This window comes from Rhinoderma darwinii, chromosome 9 (assembly GCF_050947455.1).
Source record: "Rhinoderma darwinii isolate aRhiDar2 chromosome 9, aRhiDar2.hap1, whole genome shotgun sequence".
NCBI lineage: Eukaryota > Metazoa > Chordata > Amphibia > Anura > Rhinodermatidae > Rhinoderma > Rhinoderma darwinii.
In genome coordinates, this window is record NC_134695.1 from 38,705,005 (window position 1) to 38,723,056 (window position 18,052).

The window sequence follows — 18,052 nt, forward strand, 5'->3', positions numbered from 1 at the left end:
TTATTATGTAATGTCATCTGCTGTCCTGCTGCCAATTTTGAAAAGTCCCGTATAACCCCTTTAAGGATATATTAGGGCAATGCTTAAAGGGGTATTATGGTTTCAGCAAACAGAGCTTATTTATTAAATACTGGAAAGTGATCCAATTGTCCAATATAATTTCTTTATCAATTCCTTGTGGTTTCAAGTTCTCATTCACAGCGAACCTTCATTTCTAAAGGATCAAAATCTGTACTGGCCATGTGATTATCACTCATCCAGTAAACCAGTGCCAGGCAAACACTTTCTCATTCGTCTAAACAGCCACCTGTGTGAATTACTGACCTAGACTTTCATTCATGCGACTGACCTAGACATCCACTCATGCAACCAGATATCCACCAATGTCCTCTGTCATTCCCCCGACCCTCCACCCATGCACTTACTCATGCACACATACATCCCAATTTGCTTACTTTAGCACATGGACATATAAACATGCAGTTACTTATGTACACAGACATTAACCCATCCATTCACTCATAGACACGTACATCCACATGCGCTCTCTCTCTCTCACACATAGACATCCAACCATGCAGTTACTCATGCACAAGTCTACCTATGTGCTCACTCATATACAAATACATTCACATGTTTCAACTTTTGCAAATGAACATTCGTTCATGCATTTACTTTTACACAAGGGCATCTACTCTTTTGCCCACTTACGCACACAGACATAAGCTCATGCGCTGAATCAAATACACAAACAAACGAACACCCGCAAATGTGCTCCCTTACATGTATAAACATATACACACTCACAAAGAGACAAATATATACACTTATCTTTTATGTTGCATCCTCTTGGAGAACCTCTCAACAAATAGTCATTAAACTACCCCCCCCCCCCCCCTCCCGAAACTGTCCAGGGACGATTTCTTCAATTTGTCGCCCCTGCTGCAAAAAAAATAAAATTACGGTAAAGACATAAAAAAAAGGCATCCATGACCACAGGTTTCGACATCATGATTTGGCCAAGCAGCACCCCCTGCATATGGTAAAGGTATTGACTCCTGTGCAGCTGTACAGGTCACACACCTGTGAGGCCGACCCTTCAAACAGGCACATGGTTTGTTACAGTATAGACGGTTATCAAGTTGTGTCTTGTAATGAGCTGAGCACCAGTTTGATCATCACGTGACCAGGACTTATTCTTTTTTTTTTTATCTCCTGGAAGTAAACGATGAAGGTTTCCACTGAATGACTTCAATGACGTTTGCTGCCAGGTTCGTCCAGAGATTTCATCCGTTTGCCAGGGGGGTCCCAGTAGTAGGATAACCTGTTATAAACCCCTTTCACAGGGTTTTTTCATGAGGACAACCCCTTTTTAAAAGGTGGCTCTTCAGTAGATCAACTGATCGCTCAAGGTCCGGCTTCTCGATCCCCCGGAGATCAACTGGGGGTATGGTGGAGTATTTTTCCAGGGGAAATGTAGCATTTCATGTTGGCCATTAAAATGAATGATTGCCCATGAAATTTATAAACAGAATATGTCTGCCAGAGCAAGAGATGCTCCTACAGATCGTCTTTCTTTTCTGGCTCATAGGGGGGGTACCAAGCTGGAGACCCCCCCACTCTGACATTCATATGCCCGGTTTAAGCTTTTGGGCAGGGGTTATCTTCGTGAGACAACCACTTTAATTTTAAAGATGTGTCTGAATGCAGGAAAAAGGTTTTTAATTTATGTATTTATCAGGTTATTCAATAGTACATAATCTTATATAATAATGTGTTTAATTATGTTCATGCCTTATCAAGGCAAGAAGACTTCTTGATCTCCTCAGGTTGAAGGGAAATGAACCGGCAAGATGCTTGATAGAATTTATTCACAATTTGGGCCAAGGGTTAGTAGGACAAGTTACAGATGGTAAGTGAAGCTTCCTGCTTCTTAGTTCTATGATTCCAATTTTCCTATCAAGTGTGTAAAACAAATGTTCAATATTGCTTATAATGATTATAGATTTCTGGGTAGACTTGGAGATTTAATTCCTCGGCCTTTCTGGTTTATTATTGGAAATTTAAGGTAAACCATCCAGAAATCTTACACTCTTCTAAACAAAATATTTATCTAATGCAATGCACAATCCAATAGGCGGTGGTCCTTTAAAATATTGTTAATAATAGATTGGTGGTATAAAGATGGAGGTGGTAGCTTAACGAACATGTTTTTGCGTCTGCAATTCAGCCGCAAAAATGTGGATGAATTGCGGATCTATTCATTTCTATGGGCCCATGCACACGACCGTGGTTTCCACGGCCCATGCATTGGTCGGGAGCCCAGACTGCAAAAAGATAGGGCAAGTCATGATACGGGCCGTATTTGCGGTCCGGGCACATTTAAATCAATGTGTGCATGGTCCGTGATTTGCGGACGGCCCGCGTTTGACACTCCGCGGCCGTCCGTGCCATAATCACGGGTCGTGCACACGGCTACGGCCGTGTGCATGAGGCCTTAGGCTTTATGCACACAGTGCAGTTTTAATACAGTTTTTGCATGCTGTTTTTGTAGCGAAAATTGGGACTGGATCACAAAATGAGAATTTCCTCTATACTTTTCTACTCTCTAGGACCCACTTCTCAATTTGAATTTAAAAAAACATGCAAGAATAGAATCAACACTGCACGGAGATCAAGGCCTTGCATTGGTCTGTGTTAATATGATCTATAGATATGCATTTAAAGGGATTTTCCCTCTACAGACATTTATTATAAATCAGTTAGCCATTTACGTGTCTCCTATTTAACACAACGAGGTGGGACAACATTTGTGAGACCATCTCTCGGAGACGGTAACTGGGCATTCTCATTATCGAGATTGGTGGGGGTACCAGTCATCGGACCCTTCTGGTCAGACATTTATGACAAGTGCGATTGATATGCCATAAATGCCTGTTAAGAGAAAACTACCTTTTGTAGATGGGTATTATTTGAATATCAGATGAAAAGATATTGTGTAAACACAATGCAATTTGTCTAGATCCTAAACATTTTTGAGTTTCATTTAGATTTGCTTTATTTTAGCCTTTCATCTTCATCCACGTGTTTGATATTTCACTAAATTTGACTTCCTCTTTTGTACCTCAAAATCATATTATAACGTGCACTGCTAACTGACATTAATAATAGGTATTGGCTGATGCCTATAGCAAACGGGAAGTCTCTTTAGGCGTTAACCGGACAAAAATATTTGGTGCTGAAATTTTGTAATGTAAACTGTGTCATAATCCAGTCTGGGAGCTGATGTAGAAAACGGTCGTTAAGGTGGGACTAGTGTTTGCTTACAAGACAGTACAAGCACCAGCTACAGTATGTACATTGATCCCTATGGATTCAGGAAATCTGACATGTAAACAGTGTTTCCCCTCAGCCCCTGTCCCAAAAATCAGCTCTTGGGGTATGTTCACACGGCTTATTTTTGGCAATTTTTCAGCCCGTAAACGGCCGAAAAATGGCTGAAATATCGGAATCCGAACGCCTCCAAACATCTGCCCATTGATTTCAATGGGAAAAAACTGTGTTGTGTTCCGACGGGGCGTTTTTTAAAAAACGCTCGTGAAAAATAAGTACATATCACTTCTTGAGCCATTTTTGGAGCCGTTTTTCATTGACTCAAAAACAGCTCCTAAATCGGCCCTTGAAAACAGCTCCGTATTTTCAGACGTTTTTTGCTAAGCGCGTGAACATACCCTTATGGTCTGGAATTTTACACATTGAACAGGTTACCCTATCTGACAAAAAAAAGTATAATATAGTGCAGGAAGAGCTTAGCAGATTAATATAAAGTTTTGTGAGAACATTTTCAGTATAATTTGTAATCTTTTTATTTATGTACTATGTACATCCTTGAGCGGAATGCTTTTTTTTTTTTTTTTTTTTAAATAAATCAATGTGTTTTGTGTTTTTAATCACTTTTCTCATTGACTATTATTAAAAAATACTTTTGCTTTTTATGATACAGCTTCTATGTATCCTGTATACTAAGAAGCTATATCGTTCACTCTCAGCCGATTCTGTCAGTTCAACTGAACTGACGGCTCGGCTGACAGCGGGTCCTGTGTGTCTCTGACACACAGGATACAGGTAATAACGATAACATCTAAGTTATGAACCTAGATGTGATCGATATTAGCTGGATCCTGTGCGTCAGAGACACGCAGAACCCGCTCTCCGCCGAGCCGTCAGTTCAGCTGAACTGACAGAATCGTCTGACAGAGCACAATACAACTACTATGTATATACGATGTATTGTAAAAAGTCAAAAGAAAATGTAATAAAAATCAATTAGAACCAGCAGCGCCCGAGAACAAGACCATTAAGGCGTCATCCATTAAAGTAGAGAAAAAATGGAAAGACAAATATCTCAATACATAGAAATAAAATATTTTGATAGTATATAAAAAAAATGTGAATTTGCTTATTTTTATCTTGTTTTAGTTTGTTTAGCATATCAAAATAAATTGAAGACTACAATATCTGCCCAGTCAAAGTTTCTTAGCACTTATGATGGATCGGAGAATATGTGTTTGGAGAACATTTACACAGAGAGTGTCCTGGAGATACCAAAAAATTCGAACAACTCCGATAATATGCAAGGATCCCAAAAACAGGATCTCCTGAGTGTATTTAATGTCCAAGGCATAATTAATGACAATGCAGATACTGTTCTCATACTTGGAGATGCCGGGAGCGGTAAAAGTACATTGCTTCAACAAATCCAACATCTCTGGGCTGATGGACAAGCGTTCCAAAACTTCTGCTTCATTTTCCCATTTAGTTGTAGACGGTTGTGCTGTATTACCAAGCCAATGTCTTTAAAGACACTTCTGTATGAGCAATGCTGCTGGCCATCAGATCAACTTCAGGATAAAATATTCCGGTTCATTCTTGACAACCCAAGGCAGGTCCTCATCACTTTTGATGGATTGGATGAATTTAAGTTTGCTTTCACAGATGATAGAAAACACTGCTCTCCTACTGAACCAACAAGTATCGCAGATCTTGTTTTCAACCTCATTCAAGGAAATCTGATGAAAGATTGTATAAAAGTGGTCACCAGCCGACCTGATGTTGTGAATATAAGTCTAAGGAAACATGTAAGAAAAGAAATGCATTTAAGAGGGTTTTCTGAAGAAGGGATTGCCGTTTTTATGAGGAAGCATCACAGTAACCCAGACACGTCAAGAGACATCATCAGTTTGGTGAAAGCCAATTCTTCTCTCCACGGACTTTGCAATATTCCTGTGTTCTGCTGGATTGTTTCAAAGTGTCATAAGCAACTAATAAGTTGTGGAAGCAAAACTCCACAGACCATGACGGATATGTATGTTCTAACTCTTAAACATTTCCTCCTCCATTCCTCGGCAAAGTTTAAGATAACAAAGAATATTCTCTCAGAAAAAGTGAACTCGATCAGACACCTTGGGAAACTGGCACTTAATGGTCTGTGCCAAGGATTATATGTATTTTCTTACCATGATGTTGCTATGGAAGGGATTACTGAGGAGGACATAGCCTTAGGGTTCCTTGTTCTTTCAAGGAACTTTTCAGATGAAAAGGAAGCTTCCGCCCACTATTATGAATTCCTTCATATTACGTTTCAGTGCTTTTTTGCAGCAGTGTATATGGTAATGAATGATGATGTGGCCTCAACTTCACTCCGCCAACTATTTAAATGGAATAGAAACGTAGCCAATGAATCTTGGGGAAAACTTCACAGAATTTCTCAATTATGTTTAGAGCCAACTCGACGTAGACAAAATAAAGCTGTATTACACAAGATAGAGATTAGAAATCTCCAGATCACCGCAACATTTGTGGCAGGTCTGTTCTCTAGTGCAGTTTATAACAATCTGGTTGATTCATGGCACCCAATAAAACTTCAGAGGAAATGTAAAATCATTAAATCATGTTTGTCCAAGGGAATCCAGAAGCACTTTAATTCCATACCACCTGCTTTGAAAGATGAGAAGAAAAGCATGCATGCAATGCCAGAATTTGTCTGGCTCATAAAGTGTATTTATGAATTACAAGATATGACTTTGTCTGAGAGGGCTGTGAAAAATCTAGACATTGATCACTTGAAGATGACCTACTGTGGGATTGGGCCAGCTGAGTGCACCGCATTGGCTTATGTACTTAAGCATTTAAAGAAACCAGTTGGCATACAGTTGGATCACAATTCTGTTGGGGACATCGGAATAGAGCAGTTGATGCCCTGCCTTCACAAATGTCATGCTCTATAGTAAGTGGCTACGGTTTCCTTATTTTGTGAGTCATAATCTCCAGGTTGTAACCAAACTGGGAATATCAAATGTTAATTAAAGGGATTGTCAACTTTCTTATAGATTGTGCACATTTGACAAAACTTAACAAGGAATGCGACTTACTATTGAAAACTTTGCTTTAATTCCACCTCATTTTTGGGAAGTCCAGATGGGAAGGGGCAGGGGACTATGAACGAAGCAGTCATGTGAGTGACAAGCACAAGATTTAAGGCCTCATGCATATGGCAGAACAGTGGCAGTGTACAGCTCCTCTGTATACAGTCATACAGCCTTCGTGTGCTGCCATACAGACTCCGCTGAGTGACTTGTGTATGGCGCTATCCTCCTCTAGAAGCAATGCTGTGGGGCATACCACAATTTTTATTTCTGTCTGAAATCGGAGGCAGACTGAGGTACAGTAAAGGCCCTATTAACTAGATTGGAAGCCGTACTACTGCTCTGTACAAAACTGAACCATAAAATGGCCGTCTATGAGGCTTTATACTTACTAAGTGGCATTACTTGTTCATTTACGGCAGGGGTGCACAATGTTTTTAGTTCCGAGGGCCAAAATGGCAATTTGTACCACACCCAAGGGCCGCAATAAAACTTAAAGGGGAGATTTATAGCCTATAGACAATTTGTAACACAAAGGTATAATAGGGTTCCACTTTTGAGACACACACCTATTGGGAGAAACATGGAAACAGCTCAGCATTTCACAACTCCCATAAACTACAATGGAAAGAGCAGCATTTATGTGTGGCCACCTCTCCACTTTTTCTAAGCCTCTCTAGAGTGCCGAACAGGGGACCAGGGGACCTTCATTCCCTCAATGGAAGTCCCAGAGATGGGACCCCTGCTCATCAGATGTTTATCGCATATCGAATATACAATAATTGTATAAGTGTATTCCTTTAAAGAATTTACTAGAGGTAAAACTGACGATTAATACTGTTTAATACGATGTAAACTTAGAAAACCCAGTCAGAAAATGTGCTAAATTTATCAAAGTGGTGCAATTTGGCGCATGTGTGATAAAAATGGTGCATATAGCTATACATGCTAAGCACTTTCCTCTTCCTTATACCACCTCATGGTTTGTGGTAAAGCCCTTTCTGTTCGTCCACACCCCATTTCCTACTAAGCCACGCACCCTTGTCGAGTGTGTAAAAAAAAACAGTTAATAAATGTAAGGCACAGCATGTACGCCAGACACCTGGCTCAATTTGAATAATAAATCTGCCCCAATGTATTATGCCTAGTCCATGCAAGAGTGGGCAGTGCATGAAACAGGGATTCACAGAACACTAAAGAGAGAATACCAGTAGTACCAGCCACACAGTGCCCCCTTGTTAGTGCCAGCCACGCAGTGCACCATTAGTACCTACCTGATCTCGGCGCTTCCCCTTTTTGCAGCTCCATTTCTATCTGATGTCCCCACAACAGCTGCTGGAAGACTATACCATGGATCTATCACCCTTTCTGAAAATAAGTTTTCCTTGTGTTACATTTCAGTCTTCCTCCTTCCGATTTCAATGTGTCCCCGGTTGTTCTAGAAATCCTCTTTTCCTAAAAATCCAGCCTTTCTAAGCTTTACTAACAGCATTTATGTACTTAAATGTGTCTATCATATCCTCTCTGTCCCTTATCTCCTCTAAGCCATACATGTTTCATTATTTAGGTCTTTCCTGATAGGTTATGTTATGTAGCCCATTAACCATTTTCTTTCCCCTCCTCTGAATTTTATCGATGTTTTTTTTGAGAGAGGGTCTTCAGAACATGTGAACAGTCACCAATAGGCGACTCATGTATCTTTAAAGTCCTGCACTGATGCCTATGATCAATGCAGGAATAAGAGAATGAAGCTGCTGTCTAATGATGGCACTCCGTACTTTGCATCAGTAGGATGCGTCTGTCTTTTGACAGCGTCTCTTTCTCAACTACATGCTTGTCTGTGTCCTGATGGCTGGGGGGGCCACACAGAACGGCAGTGAGAGCCGCAGGTTGTGCACCCCTGATTTACATCAACTATACACAATTTATGTCCAACCCCTTTAATAATAAGAGAGTCAAATCTTCAAGTGATGAACATCATCTCTATTAGACATTACCACCTGCTATGAAACCTCATTAATATAATCAGTGTTCCAGAAAAGATCAGCATGCTCATGAACAGAAATACTTTGTACTTATCTGAAGACACATGTAAGCAATGAATTTAAACATGGAGTTTTCTATGTTCTTGCTGTGCTTACTTGGGTTTCATCTGGTACTCATTCTTAAAACATACTGATGTTGATAATTATTGGTCCTAGGATGTTTGGCTCTGAGTATACCAGAACTAAGAAGTAAAGGTCTTTTTACATGGCCCAATTTGGGCTGTGAAGATGATCTCGTTTGCTCCTTTCACAAGGAGCTATGATCAGTAATGTATGGGGACGAACAATCGTTACTATGATCATTCATCCTCATACATTTCCATCATGTCGGCAGCACATCTCCCTCTATAAACAGAAAGATGTGCTGCCGAATAGCGACCATATTATTGGCCGCATAAAAATACCAATAAGCCAATGAACAAGCATTTGTTGTACAGGGCAATGATCTGCTGAAAGTTAAAGGAGAATTGCATTTAGAGTTAAAATTTTGGTTAAGGTTCTCAGAAGAGCCTCGGGAAACTTTTCCGACATAGCTCTAGGAAATGTAAGTGGATCACTTTAAATTACAATACAAATTTAATTTAGCTAAAAAAAACAACACAATTTTCTTGTTATAGTTTGAGAGACAATAACATTACTGACAAAGGACTCTGCAGCCTCATGGAACATGTTCTTCACTGGCCGAACTTCCAGAAGATTGCGTATGTACTCATTAAATTATGTTACTAACTATATAAAACATTTTCCTACAGTAAAACTTGTTCCATTGTGAACAACTAAACCAACTAATATAATTTATGGACATAATGTTAGTGGTTCCATTGATTTTTCTGATGTCAAATGCCCATTTGTTAGTTCTCACAGCATTTGGAAAGTTTTTTCTTCTTTTGGAGGGCAGAATATTATTGAAGTCATTGAAAATGGGATTGTCAAAATTTGAAAAATTGTGAAAAGATCCTTTATATAAGAGCAAAATAAGTGTTCATAACCCACTCTGATCTTGGTATATTAAGGCTGACAACATAAAAAAAATATTTACTTTGATATCATGTTTTTATGTTGTATTTTATGTGCTTAAAAGTCAAAGCATAAGATAGAATAAAAAAAAAAAATGTGAGCATTAAAAATAAATCCCAATCGTATTAATTTATTTTTTCTTAATTTCTGGCATTTAAAAACAAAATAAATATGGAGCTGATACAGTATATGCTCACAGAAATAAGCCCTTGCTGGGTGAGAACTCAAGAACCACTAAAATATTGCAGCTTTTAAGATAGCGACCGCGGCATAGGCAGCATAACTATACCCATTGGCTTGATACATAATTGTAAAGTCAATCCAACAATAACTATCTTAGGGTCGGTTTACACCACTTATTCCACTATGGTCAGCATATATGTTGGAAAATGCTACCAATGTATACTGTACATTTAAATTCTATAAGCCAGATGTAGGCCAAAAGAGAGTCATTTTGGAACACATATGGTTTACTATACATCTGTATACATTTGCAAAGTCTAATGCTTTTTCCAATACAAATGTATTCAAAAAGTAAATGGCAGGTGTATGCAGTTGTATAAGCATAGGGTTGGGGCAAATATTTGCCGGCATGGTTCCCAAATTTTTACTTACTCTTATGAAAGTGTCTAGTGATGTATCTGTATATTTGCCAGTATTTTAATATGTGCAAACTGTCCAAACTCAGCCAAAACATTTCTCCATTTGCTAGGATATATTTCGTATTGTGTATAAAGGTCATTCACACCACGCTTGGTCTATAATTTGTTTTTAACATTAGCAGATTAGTAAACTTTCCATACTGTAAATATATGTGGGTACATTAAAGGGGTTGTGTCATCAGAGATGATTTGTCAGGGGAAGCAGAGGCCTCAGGGGAAATGTAGTATTACATGGCGGCCATTCAGATGGAAGGTCATCCATGTAATACATGAATGGGTCAAATCCGCCCAAACTGGTGCCAACCTTAGAGAACGTTTCTCCATTTTGGCTCAGGAGTCCCCTCTATGATGTCCATATGCCCTAATAGGGTTTATGCACAAGGCTTGTTTTCATAAAACTACCCTTTTACGTTTATATTTGGCTTTTATGCCCTTGGATGTGGAACGGTGTGTCATAAATTGTACACATAAACACCTATGGGAACTTTACAGTATGTATTTGTGTACTTTTTTCATAGATACAAAAACACATACATTTTGGCCAAATGTGGTGCAAGCATAGACTAACCACTCTATTTAGTTCTTTTAACTAATAGTCCTAAATGTTCTAGGTTATTCAACAATAGGCTGACGGATGAATGCATGAATTCCATTGCTTACATGTTGAAGCACAAGCAGAACTTTCTGTCACTGAGGTAAAGAAACAAATTATGCTGCAATAAAACCAAATTACGAAATGTAGTTCTGCACTGGTGACATACACGGCGATGCTTAGTTTTCAGGGCACTTGTATGGCATAGAGAGAGGAGCTCCAATTATCACTACCCTGCTCCCTCTGCCACCAGAAAATCAGCAGCTCCAAATAATGGAAGGACTCCTTTAGCTTTTACTTACTTCATATGGTTGGATACCAGTGGATATTCTGTTATAAGAATCTTGTCTAACAAGGCAAATAATATCTGACAGCATAAGAATGAAGGGATTTTGCTAATAGATGTTTATAGCAAAATGCTCTCAGTATTGGGTAAAAGGTGCCCAAATAAGTTAACATTATACATGGGGAAGGGTCCAGCACATCCATGCATTATATAGACAGCCCATTGCTTTCAATGGGCACCATGTAATGCTTCATTTGACCTGTGGAGGCTCCATAGGGAAATTGAACACTTGCTGCTGGGCTTCCTCACAGATTACAGCTTATTCCTGGGAGTCTCAGAAGCAGAACAAATGGTCATAATCATATTTGGGGCAACTTTCTGACAAAAATGGATTGTCTAAAGCGGATCACCCCTATAAAGCAAAAACAGACTCATCAAGGTGTTAAAATGCATTTCCATCCAAATTAGCTTTTAACCCTGTTGGTGCAGTGTGAATGTAGATAGATACCAGTCCATGATGCACATATTAGCGGCAAAAGATTTCAAAGCCGGACATACCCAGGCTGGCTGGTGACTGAATTTGGAGAGTTGCTGAATTTTATTAAGGTACCAGGGCAGGACCCATTTAGGATCCTTTAAAAAAGATCCACTGACCAGCCAGTACAGCTCCAGATCTGTCCCCTTCTCCTGCTCACCCTGCACTTTATAATTATAATCTTAGATTAAAATGCATAAGCGTTTGGTGTATGGCTGTCATTAAATACTGCTAGACTCCCTTACAGAAGAGTACGGCCTATAGCAGGGCAAAGAGGTGACTGAAGTTTAATACGACTCCCATAATTTGGGTCCATTGCTGTATAATATATTTTTTGTGTAATGTTGTGTTGCTGCTATATAAGGCATCAGATATTAAACCGTAAATATCATATCCACTGTTCCTCAGGCTTGGAAATAACTTTATTACTGATGCTGGTGGACAGATATTAGCAGCCGGCCTAAGTGATAACAAATCAATAAAATATCTAGGGTAAGTAATGAAAACACCAATATGATTTGACATTTTTCACGTTGGCAATATAACATACCAGTAATCAAATGTTTCTCTTTCAGGCTCTGGGGGAATCAAGTGGGCAACAGTGGGGCAAAAGCTATTGCAGATGCCCTACAGGATAACAAATCTTTGATATGGCTCAGGTAAAGTAAGGTAAACAGGGTTTTAGACACTCTAAAGTGTATACCCATGTTTGATCTCCAATATATATGTGTATATATAACAACTTTGCTAATATCTTGTAATCCAGAGCTGAATTCATAATTCTGCAATCAATAGATACTTAGCTAAGCTCCTATAATGCTCTGTGCTGTATTGTATTATGGGACAGTTAGGTTTTCAGATTACTGTATAGTGCTTAATGTAAAGGCTACCTATACCAGAAAGAGGAACAAGTCACGACCAGGTATTTGAAAAAATACAAACAGTCTTTATTAAAGTCAATTAGACACACAGAAAAAAACAACATGTAACAGTTATACATAATAAAATACCATAGACCCTCGAACAGAAACGGAATCCGAACATAAAAGCAGAGTGGCCCCCCAGATGTAAAAATGGTCTAAAAACTCCTATATACGGCTAAAGTGCATACATATATATTACTGAGCAGGTGCTCGGCATGGTACGCCCTGCACAGATGGACACATAAGTATGGTATAAAGAGTATATGTAAAGTGCAGTCCTAAGTATACATAACATGCAAGGCAATATACCTACACCTACGTAGCAGAAGATGAAAATAGGAGACTAGGACCGGGAGAGGGGACCTCTGCTTAACCCGACGAGCGTTTCGCTGATGCTTCGTCAGGGGTTGATGTCCAAATGCCCCATTTTAGCCTTAAATATACCTTCCTTTCTGATGATTTACAGGTAGAATCCCAGCTGTTTCCTATCGGGTGGTTATGGGGTATTGTTCGGTTTGTTAAAGGCTACCTATCAAAGAAGTAAATTATTAGAAAAATCTCTGTGAAGACATTGACTCAGCAGATAGTGCTGGGTGCCGTCAGCTCAGAAGCCAGCCGAATAGTGAGTGCTGCAGTGTCAATGTATGACTAAAGTTACTCAATTTATTAGATAGATTATATTTATATATAAAACTGTGAAATTGTGTATAAAGCTAAATCTAAAATTCAGCTTAAAATATCACTTAAATGTTTCAAGTTTGGTAATATATCCTAATTTCTGTAATTATGAAGAAAGGGAAAATGTCTGATTTTCTCTTAAAACAGTGTTCTGTATATTTTCTTAAATAGCTAAAATGACTAATAAAACTAGCAAAACCTCAGGCCTACAATGAGTAATCTATAGCTACATAAATTGCAAGTGAATAATAGTACATGTTTATGGAATATGTATAGTGCTGGTTCATTGCCGCGTATTCCATAAAATGTATCTAGATGTAGGTCACCATGAGCCCATTGCAAGTTTTCCTTCTGTGATTTTGAAAACGTCATACAATAGACACTGTCCTATTTTTCCACAGATCGGAGAATCGGGTCAGTTTTCATGGACCCGATTCACCCGCTAAAGTGAATGGGACCGTGAAGACTAGAGATGAGCGAACCGGGACAACCGAACCCGGTTTCGGTCCGAACTTCCGGAAAAGTTCGGTTCGCAGCGAATCCGAACTTCACCGGGTTCGGCCGAACCCGTTTTGACCGAACCCGGTCAAAAATATTATACAAATCGGCAGCCACTTGTCTCTATCAATCACTGATAGAGAAAAGAGGCTGCTGATTAAAAATAAAATAAAAAGCATTTCATACGTACCTGGTCGTTGTCTTGCGGACGAGTCTCTCTTCTTCCTCCAGTCCGACCTTCTTTTCTGACGCGGCAGCCTGTGATTGGCTGCAGAGGCCTCTGCAGCCCGTGATTGGCTGCAGAGGTCTCTGCAGCCCGTGATTGGCTGCAGAGGCCTCTGCAGCCCGTGATTGGCTGCAGCGCTCACATGGGCTGCATCGTCATCAAGGAATGTCGGGCCGGATGTCGCGAGGGACGCGTCACCAAGGCAACGGCCAGGAGACCGGACTGGAGGAAGCAGGGAGTTCCCGGTAAGTGTGAACGTCTTTTTTTTTTTTACAGGTACTCTATATTGTGATCGGTAGTCACTGTCCAGGGTGCTGAAACAGTTACTGCCGATCAGTTAACTCTTTCAGCACCCTGAAGAGTGACTATTTACTGACGTCGCCTAGCAACGCTGCCGTAATGACGGGTGCACACATGTAGCCACCCGTCATTACGGGGCCTCATGCACACGACCGTAAAAACACCCGTTATTAAGGGTCGTAATTACGACCCGAAATAGCGGGCCCATAGACTTCTGTTAGCCACGGGTACCTTCCCGTTTTCTCACGGGAAGGTGCCCGTGCCGTTAAAAAGATAGAACATGTTCTATTTTTTTATTTTACGGGTCGTGCTCGTAATTACGACTCGTAATTACGAGCACGGCCGGCCGCTTTTACGAGCCGTGCTGTCATTATAAGGGTATGTTCACACGACAGCGTCCGTTACGGCTGAAATTACGGGGATGTTTCCGCCTGAAAACATCCCCGTAATTTCAGCCGTTATGGCATATGCAGGCGCTTGAACGCCGCGTCCATTACGGACGTAATTGGCGCTGCTATTCATTGGAGTCAATGAATAACGGCTCCAATTACGGCCAAAGAAGTGACAGGTCACTTCTTTGACGCGGGCGTCTATTTACGCGCCGTCATTTGTCCGCATACCCTGTGTTCACACGCACTAATTACGGATGTAATTCGGGATTTTTTGCCCCGAATTACGCCCGAAAATAGTGCCTCGATAGCGCTGACAAACATCTGCCCATTGAAAGCAATGGGCAGACGTTTGTCTGTTCACACGAGGCGTATATTTACGCGCCGCTGTCAAATGACGGCGCGTAAATAGACGCCCGCGTCAAAGAAGTGACCTGTCACTTCTTTGGCCGTAATTGGAGCCGTTATTCATTGACTCCAATGAATAGCAGCGCCAATTACGTCCGTAATGGACGCCGCGTTCAAGCGCCTGCACATGCCGTTACGGCTGAAATTACGGGGATGTTTTCAGACGGAAACATCCCCGTAATTTCAGCCGTTACGGACGCTGTCGTGTGAACATACCCTAAATTTTATAGCAGCACGGCCCGTAAAATAGAAAAATAGAACATGTTCTATTTTTTTAACGGCACGGGCACCTTCCCGTGAGAAAACGGGAAGGTACCCATGGGTAACAGAAGTCTATGAGCCCGTTATTGCGGGTCGTAATTACGACCCACAATAACGGGTGTTTTTACGGTCGTGTGCATAATGGGAGCACGGCTTGGAAAAACGACCGGCTGCCTGTGGCCGGCCGTGCTCCTCTCCTGAAATACTCTGTGCTGCCTTAAACTCTGTGGACAGGTCAGGATCCTGTTTCTTTTAAATGCTGCTAGGGAACCCGCTCGATCCACTATATAAGGCTGCGCTACAGTGCAGCATTTAAAAGAAACAGGATCCTGACCTGTCCACAGAGTTTAAGGCAGCACAGAGTATTTCAGGAGATGAGCGTGCAGATTCAGTGCTGCTGTGAACTCTGCTCTTACCATTACGTAGCTCTCAGTCTGTTACCTCTCCTCCACTCCTGTCCTCAATAACACCTTCACATGATTGGCAAGTCACCACCCCGCACAAGATCCGCACGCTCATCTCCTGAAATACTCTGTGCTGCTGTGAACTCTACTCTTACCATTACGTGGTGACTTGCCAATCATGTGAAGGTGTTCTTGAGGACAGGAGTGGAGGAGAGGTAACAGACTGAGAGCTACATAATGGTAAGAGCAGAGTTCACAGCAGCACTGAATCTGCACGCTCATCTCCTGAAATACTCTGTGCTGCCTTAAACTCTATGGACAGGTCAGGATCCTGTTTCTTTTAAATGCTGCACTATAGCGCAGCCTTATATAGTGGATCGAGCGGGTTCCCAAGCAGCATTTAAAAGAAACAGTGTGTGTGTTTGGGTATGTGTCTTTGTCTGTTTTTGTTTTTATATGTGTGTTTGTGTGTTTGTGTATATATGGGTGTGTTTGTGTATATGTGTTTGTGTATATATATGGGTGTATGTGTATATGTTTGTGTGTAGATGTTTGTGTGTGTGTGTTTGTGTATATGTGTGTATATGGGTGTGTTTGTGTATATATGGGTGTGTTTGTGTATATATATGGGTGTATTTGTATATATGTTTGTGTGTAGATGTGTGTTTGTGTATATGTGTGTGTTTGTGTATATGTGTGTGTTTGTGTATGGTTGTTTGTGTGTGTGTGCGTGTATATATGTGTGTAGGTGAGTAGAAGTATTGTTATTGTTCACATTGATAACTGTTTTTTTATGTTGTTGCAGATTTTGATGTACCGATTGGACTACATCTTCGATTCGTTGGACTACTGCGTAGATCTACGTTTTTTTAAAATTTAATAAAATGGTTAACGAGGGTTTTGTTGGGGATTTCTTATTTCAATAAAAAAGAATTGTCTTTGTGTTTTTTTTTAAACTTTATTAGTGCCTAGATAATGGCAGTTGGCTGATTGACAGCGTCCATTATTAAGGCGGTACTTAGTGTTAGCCGGTGCAGAGGCTAGCACTAACCACCCATTATTACCCCGGTACCCACCACCACCAGGGGTGCCGGGAAGAGCTTGGTACGATCCAGTACCCGACCATCTGTTGTGATGGTCGGGTACTGGGGCGGCCGTAGGCTGGTATTATGAGGCTGGGAAGGGCCAAAAACAGTGGACCTTCCCACCCTTGTAATGCTAGGCTGCTGCTGCTGTGTTGTATCGGGCTGGTTATAAAAATGGGGGGGACCCCATGGGAATCTAGGTACAAATATATGTTTCTGCCCCTTTAAGAGGATGTATAATAAGTGCAGAGTACTTTTTAGTAGTTGCTTGGTAAATTATTAAGGCACAGAGGAAAAAGGTCAGATAGTTTTCCATTCCCCAAAGGTATGAGACCCCAAACATATGGTAGGATAAAGCAAAAAGAGAAATACTGGAGGGCATGACTTTGCTGTCAAAGTAAGGAGTCGCACGCTGTGAGTGCTTCCACTATTGTCCTGCCTTTATCCTGTCCCAGTGCTGTGCAACAGTCATAGGTGCCACTTTTCTACTGCCTACCTTGTGGGAAGCGTCCTGATAAGAACCTGAGGGATCCAAAGAGGATATTGTGAGGCTCACAATGGCACTGGCACCTGTGGTACCTCGGCGTGTGCTTCACGGGATGCTGTCCGTCCTGAAATGAATAAACTAGAAAAAAACTTTACAAAGAAGCAAGGGGGTCTGATGGTCTCTGATCCGAGAGCTTATTACTTAGCTGCCCAACAAAAACATCTCAGAGAATGGGGACTGCTGGACAATGATACTAACACGGCTATAATACAATGTATTTTTTAACCACTGACCATTTATTTAAAGCTTTAGAAGCTCAAAAAGTTCAAAACTCCCACCAAATGAAAGCCCACGATATATAAAATTCATACAGAATGGTGGAAGGCGTGAGGTATGTTAGGTATTTTGGGCTGTACACAATCCACCCCAATTTAGAATACGACATGGCTTTCTGAATTGGCCAGTCTTGAAGGTTTTATCAGGTGGAAATTTACAGGTATTCATTGACACCTACATATTTTCATACATGGAGAACTTTTCTCTATGTTACAAGCAAAATGCGAATGACCTCATAACCAGTTTTACATACAAATATCTGAAATTGAGAGACGCAATAAAAGAGAAAAAGCTAACGGAAGGAACGGAATTATGGCAGTGGCGTAATTTAATTCTAGATATGGTAGGAAATGCGGAATACCAGGTATATAAGCACCTTGTAAGTCAACTCCAAGAGAAGTTTCCTTTGAATACAAAATAGAAGTGGGAATAAGACATCCAATTGAGGAAGAGCAATGGCGGGATATCCTACGTAAAACTTCACAAAAATCACTA

The 18,052-nt window shown here is 40.6% G+C and overlaps 1 protein-coding gene across 2 annotated transcripts in view; it reads left to right on the top strand.

Moving 5' to 3' along the window:
* Window positions 1-18,052, top strand: part of NOD2 (nucleotide binding oligomerization domain containing 2) — a 64,602-nt gene that overhangs the window by 28,342 nt on the left and 18,208 nt on the right. The window contains exons 3-8 of one of the 2 annotated variants that reach the window (XM_075836925.1): window positions 1,804-1,912; window positions 4,480-6,286; window positions 9,088-9,171; window positions 10,761-10,844; window positions 11,971-12,054; window positions 12,138-12,221. In XM_075836925.1, the coding sequence (XP_075693040.1) occupies window positions 1,804-1,912; window positions 4,480-6,286; window positions 9,088-9,171; window positions 10,761-10,844; window positions 11,971-12,054; window positions 12,138-12,221 (2,252 nt within the window). Of the gene's footprint in view, window positions 1-1,803; window positions 1,913-4,479; window positions 6,287-9,087; window positions 9,172-10,760; window positions 10,845-11,970; window positions 12,055-12,137; window positions 12,222-18,052 lie in introns of those variants that run through there. The other variant, XM_075836924.1, reaches the window with a different exon arrangement.